The sequence below is a fragment of the Mandrillus leucophaeus genome, unplaced genomic scaffold (assembly GCF_000951045.1).
Source record: "Mandrillus leucophaeus isolate KB7577 unplaced genomic scaffold, Mleu.le_1.0 Scaffold205, whole genome shotgun sequence".
Lineage (NCBI taxonomy): Eukaryota > Metazoa > Chordata > Mammalia > Primates > Cercopithecidae > Mandrillus > Mandrillus leucophaeus.
This window is the reverse complement of record NW_012102088.1, coordinates 1,133,426-1,142,143: the sequence shown is the minus strand read 5'-3', so window position 1 is coordinate 1,142,143 and position 8,718 is coordinate 1,133,426. Positions and strand designations below refer to the sequence as shown.

Below are 8,718 nucleotides of genomic sequence, written 5' to 3'. Positions count from 1 at the left end.
CCAGAGAACACCAGTTAACATCCCATTGTGCCAAACCCATTCCTAGCCAAGAGGGACTTTACTGAGAGGGGCCTCTAACCCCCTAACTCAAAGAAAGTAATCTAACCTTCTAACCTTCCTAAGTTGGGCATTGAACCAAAGTTTGGTCAAGTGTCCTTGCCTTTTATTGAGAGGAGCCTTTAACCAGGAGAGACTCTAACTCCCCTAAGTTGGGCCTCTAACCCAATCCCATTCTTTATCTGGCTATATGCACCCCACCCACTCAAAGTCAGCCAGTTGGTGCACGCCGATGATTTTCCTCTGGGTTGGGGGCTTCAGTGTCAATGAAAAGAGTCAAATTCTGTAGACTATTTGAAGAGATTTATTCTGAGCCAAATATGAGTGACCATGGCCTGTGACACACCCCTCAAGAGGTCCTGAGAACATGTGCCCAAGGTGGTCGGGGCGCAGCTTGGTTTTATACATTTTAAGGAGGCATGAAACAGCAATCAAATACATTAAAGAAATGCATTGGTTTAGGCTGGGTGCAGTGGCTCACACCTGTAATCCCAACACTTTGGGAGGCTGAGGTGGGCAGATCACAAGGTCAGGAGTTTGAGACTGGCCTGGCCAACATGGTGAAATCCTGTTTATACTAAAAATAGAAAAATTAGCCTGGCATGGTGGTGCGCACCTGTAGTCCCAGGTACTCAGGATGCTGAGGGCAGGGGAATTGCTTGAACCTGGGAGGTGGAGTTTGCAGTGAGCTGAGATCATGCCATTGCACTCCAGCCTGGGTGACAGAGTGAAACTCCTGCTCAAAAAAAAGAAAAGAAAGCAAAGGAATAAAAGAATGGCTATTCCGTAGACAGAAGAGCCCAGAGGGCTGCTGATTGCCTTTTGTTTTGTTTTGTTTTGAGATGTAGTTTTGTTCTGTGACACCAAGCCCGGATAATTTTTTTTTGTATTTTTAGTAGAGATTGGGTTTCACCCTGTTAGCCAGGATGGTCTCTATCGCCTGACCTCATGATCCTCCCGCCTCGGCCTCCCAACGTGCTGAGATTACAGGGGTGAGCCACCACGCCTGGCCTGGTTGCCCATTTTTATGGTTATTTCTTGATTATATACTAAACAAAGGGTGGATTATTCATGCCTCCTTTTTTTAGACCATATAGGGTAACTTCCTGATATTGCCATGGCATTTGTAAACTGTCATGGCGCTGGTGGGAGTGTTGCAGCGAGGACGACCAGAGGTCACTCTCATCGCCATCTTGGTTTTGGTGGGTTTTAGCCGGCTTCTTTACTTCAACCTGTTTTATCAGCAACGTCTTTATGGCCTGTATTGTAGCAGGACGAGAGGCAGACAAAACTCCTCAGACCCCGAGTTACAGAAGGAAGGGGTTTATTCAGCCGGAGGCATCGGTGAGACTTCAGTCTCAAGAGCCAAGCTCCCTGAGTGAGCAATTCCTATCTCTTTTAAGGGCTCACAACTCGAAGGGGTTGCACTTGAGAGGGTCGTGATTGATTGAGCAAGCAGGGGGTACGTGACTGGGGGCTGCATGCACCGGTAATTAGATCGGAACAAAACAAGATCGGGATTTTCACAGTGCATTCCTATACAATGTCTGCAATCTATAGATAACATAATCAGTTAGATCTGGGGTCGATCTTTAACTACCAGGCCCAGGGTGCGGCGCCGGGCTGTCTGCCTGTGGATTTCATTTCTGCCTTTTAGTTTTTACTTCTTCTTTCTTTGGAGGCAGAAATTGGGCATAAGACAATATGAGGGGTGGTCTCCTCCCTTAGTATCTTGTGCTGACATCCTATGTCATCCTATGACTTAGAATGCCTCCAGCATCTGGGAATGCAGCCCAGTAGGTCTCAGCCTCATTTTACCCAACCCCTATTCAAGATGGAGTTGCTCTGTTAAACACTTCTGACAGCTGTGGTTTCTTCACACAAAGAGGTTGCAGCTGGGGTTAGGTTTCTGTTCTGCCAGCCTGGCTCCTTCCCAATTCCTGTTAACTTACTGACTTATTAGGGCCCCACAGATTAGAAATTATCATTTAGGAGTCATGCAGCTAGAGGCCACAAGACTCTAAATGTCCCCAGTTGTTCCTAGGGATAATATCACTATTGTAAAAGCTAAGATTGGTGCTGGAAATATTTTTCAGACCCTGAACTTGATGGATCTGATGGCACCACTCAGATGGATAAACTGGATCATCTCGTCTTGTGCCTCCCCCTCCCCCAAAACACACTCACCACAAGATAACAACTTTGACTCCCTATGATTTCATCTCCGACCCAACCAATCAGCACTGCCGACTTCATGGCCCCCTATCTGGGGTTATCCTTAAAAAACCCCAGTCTCAGGAGGCGGAGGTTGCAGTGAGCCGAGATCGTGACATTGCACCCCAGCCTGGGCAACAGGAGCAAAATTCCATCTCAAAAAACAAACAAACAACAGCAAAAAACCTGGTCTCCCAATTTTCAGGGAGACTGATTTGAGTAATATTAATAAGTCTCCAGTCTGCTGTTCATCCAACTCTATGTGAATCAAACTCTTTATCTTTTGCAATTCCCCTGTCCTGATAAATTGGCTCTGTTTGGGCAGTGGACAAAATGAACCCGCTGGGTGTTTACACATTCATTTTAACAATACAGTAATGGTTATTAACGTTTGCATTAATCTCTGCTTCCAGTGGAATAATTTTGCATCTGAAGGACCATTTGAAATGATAGGTGAATTTGGATCTGTAGCCTTTGGGAGCATCTACACTAACTGTGAAATAATATTTTTCCATACACTGGGGTAATCAGTTACAGCCAATAATCCCAAGAAATCTCAATATGAGTTCTAAGAAAAGGCAGGATGATCCTCTGCCCAGCAGAAAGATCTACCATCTTTTATTTATTTATTTATATATTTTTTCCAAGATGGAGTCTTGCTCTGTTGCCCAGCTAGAGTGCAGGGGCACCATCTCAGCTTATCACAACCTCCGCCTCCCATGTTCAAGAGATTCTCCTGCCTCAGCCTCCTGAGTAGCTGCGATTACAGGCGCATGCCACCACGCCCGGTTAACTTTTGTATTTTTAGTAGAGACGGGGTTTCACCATGTTGGCCAGGCTGGTCTTGAACTCCTGACCTCAGGTGATCCACCCGCCTCGGCCTCCCAGAGTGCTGGGATTACAGGTGTGAGCCGCAGTACTCGGCCCTTATTTTTATTTTTTAGAGGAGAGGTCTCGCTCTGTTGCCCAGGCTGGAGTGCAGTGGCACGATCTCGGCTTACCGAAGCTTCGAACTCCCAGCTCAAGTGATCCTCCCTCCTCAGGCTCCCTAAACCTAACCCCAACCTTGGGTCAGTTGGGATCACAGGCCCGCCCGACCACACCTCGCTAATATTTTTTATTTTGGGTAGAGACAGGATTTTGCTTTGTTGCTCAAGCTAATCTCTAACTCCTGGCCTCAAATGATCCTTGTGACTTGGCCTCCCAAACTGGTGGAATTACAGGTGGGAGCCACCACACCAGTTAGGACGCACCTCTTAAAGGTACTACTGAGGTGGAGTTGGGCTTTTCCTGCAGAAGCGCTTCTGGGAAGCGCGCCCTTTACCCGCCTTCTTACTTAGGGAACTACATTACCCAGAAAACTCCGCGTCGAACGACACCGTGGACAGGCCATGAGGGCTAAGGATAAAGGCGTTTCCTGTGTGCACGTGACAATGGGACCGGACTTCCGGCGCCCTCTAGTGGCGGCCATTTTGATTGGTGGTGGGTTTATTTGTGGGAGGGGCTAGTCAGCGCTAGGTCGGGACTACGGTGACTGAACCCAGAAGGCGGGGAGCAGTTGTCCTCCGCTGCACGAGGCGACTCTGGAGCTCTGTGACGGTGCCCAGCGTGTCCCACTCCTGGGACAGGATAGGGACCGCCGTGCCCATATCTCCTGGCTGGTCGCCCTCTCCTCTGGACCCTGCTTCAAACCGCGTGGTTCGATGGCGGCGGCGGCCACGCTGAGGCTCTCAGCTCAGGTAATTGTGGCGCCCTCAGGTCACCTCATTGTCGTCCAAAAGCAGCGAGGTGGTAGCGCCTGCTCACGGCTCTGCAGCCCGGACGCCGGCGTCGGGACACTGAGGCGCTCGCGGGAGGGGCCCCATTTCCGACACCCGTGGGATGCGGTGGGGAGACCTACAGGCATAGGAACTGGCGCGGGCAAAGGCCTGCAGGTGAACTAAGCCGGAAGGATGGAATCTGGGGTCGACAGGTGCCTGTTGTGAGCAAATTATGAGGCGGAGCTCCTCCTGGAAGAGCAAGCAGGCTGGGGGCTATGCACTCATCATGAGGACGCTGGAAGCCATGGAGAGTTTGGAAGAAAGGAGGGATGTCTAGAGCATTGCAAGGGTAGAGATAATCAGGTTCACCATGTTTGTGTCTTTCCACAGTGTCAGGTGTTAACTGATGTTATTTGAGTCAACAAAAGCCATGAGCTAAATGGAGTTCGAAGGAGGCAATTCTCTTTAGTGATTCCGGTTCACTTGGTAGTCGGCCATGGGCACAGAGGCTCAAGACACTCAAGTCAGTCAATATAGCAAACCATACACAATAGTATACTTAACATATAAGTGTTATAGGTTAAACATTCCACAACGAACAAAGTAATGTTTAGCATCAAGAGGAAAAAGATTTAGGAGCAAACGTTATGGAACCAGTTTAGAGGGAGCAAAGAAGACAAAAGGCATCCTGGTCTGGGCCAGTTGGTGGGCGACTGGCCTGCAGTCTTAGAAGGAAGCATCTTTAAGGTGGCAGAGCCTTAGCAGCAGATGCTGAGTTTTTGTTATGAGTGACTGTCAGGACGGCCCTTTTTTGCTGCTGAAGGCCTAATCTTTTATAGTTACAGAATCCTCTGGGGAGAACTGATAGTGGAAGAGTTTGCTTGTTTGTGACCTTAGCTGGTTAGATGCAGTCTTTATTTTTTATTTTATTTTATTTTATTTTCTTGAGACGGAGTTTCACTCTTGTTGCCCAGGCAGGAGTGCAATGGCGAGATCTCGCCTCACCGCAATCTCCGCCCCCGGGGTTCAAACGATTCTCCTGCCACAGCCTCCGGTGTGGCTGGGATTACAGGCATGCCCCACCACACCCGGCTAATTTTTTGTATGTTTAGTAGAGACGGGGTTTCTCCATGTTGGTCAGGCTGGTCTCAAACCCCCGACCTCAGGTGATCCGCGTGCCTCGGCCTCCCAACGTGCTGGGATTACAGGCGTGAGCCATCGCGCCCAGCTTATCTTATTTATTTTTTTTAATTTTTTGAGACAGAGTCTCAGTCTGTCACCCAGGCTGGAGTCCAGTGGCGTGATTTTGGCTCACTGCAACCTCCACCTCCCGAGTTCAAGGGATTCTCCTGCTTCAGCTTCCCGAGTGTCTTATGCGTCGGTGTGAAGAGACCACCAAATGGGCTTTGTGTGAGCAATAAAGCTTTTTAATTACCTGGGTGCAGGTGGGCTGATTCCGAAAAGAGAGTCAGCAGAGAGATAAGGGTGGGGCCGTTTTATAGGTTTTGGGTAGGTAAAGGAAAATTCCAGTCAAAGGGGGGTTGTTCTCTGGCGGGCAGGAGTGAGAGTCACAAGGTGCTCAGTAGGGGAACTTTTTGAGCCAGGATAAGGAATTTCACAAGATAACATCATTTCTTAAGGCAAGGACCGGCCATTTTCACTTCTTTTGTGGTGGAATGTCATCAGTTAAGGCAAGGACTGGCCATTTTCACTTCTTTTGTGGTGGAATGTCATCAGTTAAGGCGGGGCAGGGCATTTGCATTTCTTTTGTGATTCTTCAGTTAATTCAGGCCATCTGGGCGTATAGGTGCAAGTCACAGGGGATGCGAAGGCTTGGCTTGGGCTCAGAGGCCTGACACCGAGTAGCTGGGATTACAGGAATCCACCACCAAGCCCGGCTAATGTTTTGTATTTTTAGTGGAGACGGGGTTTCAGCACGTTGCCTAGGCTGGTTTTGAAGCACTAGCCTTGGCCTCCGAAAGTGCTGGGATTACCGGCGTGAGCCACTGCGCCTGACCATCTTTATTTTTTTGTTTATTAAACAAAGCATCTTACCCTTGATGGCAGAGTGCCCTGTGAAATACAAATTGTCTTTTTCTGAGATGGAGTTAGTTATGTCAAGTGTGCTCTCTACAAAGGACAGGATGAAAATCCGGATTTTAAAGGTTTTCCAAAGGCCAATCAAAGGAAGAACAGAGTGGAGAGGTGATGAGCACCTTGGGGCCCTGGGAGGTTGAATCTTTGTTGTAGATCACATAGGTGGTAGAGATGACATTTTATATTGAGGCACGCAGGTCATACAAGCAGTCTGAGGTCACCTGACTCCAGTGCGAAGAAGGGGTACCTGGAGGTCTGAGCTTATCACATCTTATCAGGGATACATTCCTGTAATGTCTGCCTCTCCTCGAGGCACTGGTGGGTATAGGAGCATTTAAGGAACTCAGAAAAGGAAGTGGAGAGTGTTCCATTCCCTCCCTGGTCCTGACCCTGACCCATATGTTCTCTAGCTGATGGTGTGTCATGGGACTGTTTTTTATAATTTTTAAAATATTTTCTTTTCTTAAATTTTAAATTTTTCTGGGTATATAGTAGGTGTATGTATTTATGAGTTACATGAGATATTTTGATAACAGGCATGCAGTGTGTAATAATATTACTAGGGTTAATGGTGTATCCATCATCTCGAGCATTTATCCTTTGTGTTTCAAACATTCCAACTAAACTCTTTTTGTTATTTAAAAATGTACAATTAGGTTATTTTCACCGTAGTCACCCTGTTGTGCTACCAAATACTAGATCTTATTCTCTTTATTTTTATTTTTTTTTGAGACAGTCTTACTCTGTTGCCCAGGCTGTAGTGCAGTGACATGATCTTGGCTCCCTGCAACCTCTGCTGCCCAGATTCAAGCAATTCTCCTGCCTCAGCCTCCTGAGTAGCTGGGGATTACAGGCACCTGCCATCAGGCCTGACTAATTTTTGTAGTTTATAGTAGAGATGGGGTTTCACCATCTTGGCCAGGCTGGTTTTGAACTCCTGACCTCATGATCCACCTGCCTCAGCCTCCCAAAGGGCTGAGATTACAGGTGTGAGCCACCGCCGTGCCCTCACATTTTCTTTCTTTCTTTCTTTTTTTTTTTTTTTGAGACAGAGTCCCTCTCTGTCACCCAGGCTGGAATGCAGTGCTGGGATCTTGGCTCACTGCAACCTCCGCCTCCCAGGTTGAAGCGATTCTCATGTCTCAGCCTCCTGAGTAGCTGGGACTAAACATGTGTGCCACCACGCCTGGGTAATTTTTTGTATTTTTAGGAGAGATGGGATTTCACTGTGTTAGCCAGGATTGTCTCCATCTCCTGACCTCGTGATCCACTGGCCTCGTCCTCCCAAAGTGCTGGGATTACAGGTGTGAGCCACCACATCCGGCCCACATTTCCTTTATCCTTTCATTTGTTGATGAACACTTAGGTTGCTTCCAGGTCTTAGCTGCTGTGAACAGTGCTGCAGCAAGCACGGGAGTGCAGACATCTCTGTGATATACTGGATTCCTTTTGGGTTTATACCCAGCAGTGGGCTTGCTGGATTATATGGTAGCTTAATGTTTAGTTTTTTAAGGAACCCCCAAACTGTTCTCCATAGCGGTGGTACTAATTTCCATTCCCACCAACAGTGTACGAGACTGTCCTTTTTCTTCACATCCTCACCAGCATTTGTTATTGCCTGTCTTTTGGATATAAATAAGCCATTTTAATGGGGTGAGGTGATGTGCATTTTCTTATGACTAGTGATGTTGAGCACCTCTTCCTATTCCTGTTTGCCATTTGTATGTCGATGTCTTTTGTTTGTGTTTTCAAGACAGGATCTTGCTCAGTCACCCAGGCTGGAGTTCTGTAGTGTGATGATGGGTCACTGCAGCTTTGACCGCCTGGGCTCAGGCGATCCTCCTATCTCAGCCTCCCAAGTGGCAGGGACCACAGCCATGTGCTACCTTGCCTTGGCTAGTTTTTAAACTTTTTTGTAGAGATGGGGGTCTCACTGGTTAAACAGAGTGGTTACCAACTGCTAGGCTCAAGCGATCTTCCTGCCTCAGTCTCCCAAACTGCTATGATTATAGCTGGGAGCCACTGCTCCTGGCTGTATATCTTCTTTTGAGAAATGGCTATTCAGATTTTTAAATGGAATTATTAAGAGTTTTTCCTATAGAGTTGTTTGAAGTCTTTACATATTCTGGTAATTAATCCCTTTGCAGATGGGTGGTTTGCAGATATTTTTTCCCATTCTATGGGTTATCTTTTCACTTTGTTGATTGTTTTCTTTGCTGTGCAGAAGCTTTTTAGCTTGATCTGATGCCATTAGTCCATTTTTGCTTTGGTTGCCTGTGCTTGAAAGGTATTACTCAAGAAGTCTTTGTCGGCCAGGCTCAGTGACTCACACCTGTAATCCGAGCACTTTGGGAGGCCAAGGTGGGCGGATCACCTGAGGTCAGGAGTTTGACACCAGCATGGGCAACATGGGGAAACCCTGCCTCTACTAAAAATACAAAAATTAGCTGGGTGTGATGGTACGTGCCTGTAATCGCAGCTACTCAGAGGCTGAGGCGGGAGAGTCGCTTGAACCTGGGAGGTGGAGGTTGCAGTGAGCCGAGATTGTGCCATAGCACTGCAGCCTGGGCAACAGAGTGAGACTTCATCT

General features: G+C 47.6%; 1 protein-coding gene across 1 annotated transcript in view; it reads left to right on the top strand.

Moving 5' to 3' along the window:
* Positions 1-3,761: 3,761 nt before the first annotated feature.
* The window catches only part of ZNF814 (zinc finger protein 814), a 16,881-nt gene continuing 11,924 nt past the window's right edge, over positions 3,762-8,718 (top strand). Inside the window, 1 exon segment of the mRNA XM_011979706.1 lies at positions 3,762-4,010. Within this exon segment, the coding sequence (XP_011835096.1) occupies positions 3,975-4,010 (36 nt within the window). The 5' untranslated portion in view covers positions 3,762-3,974.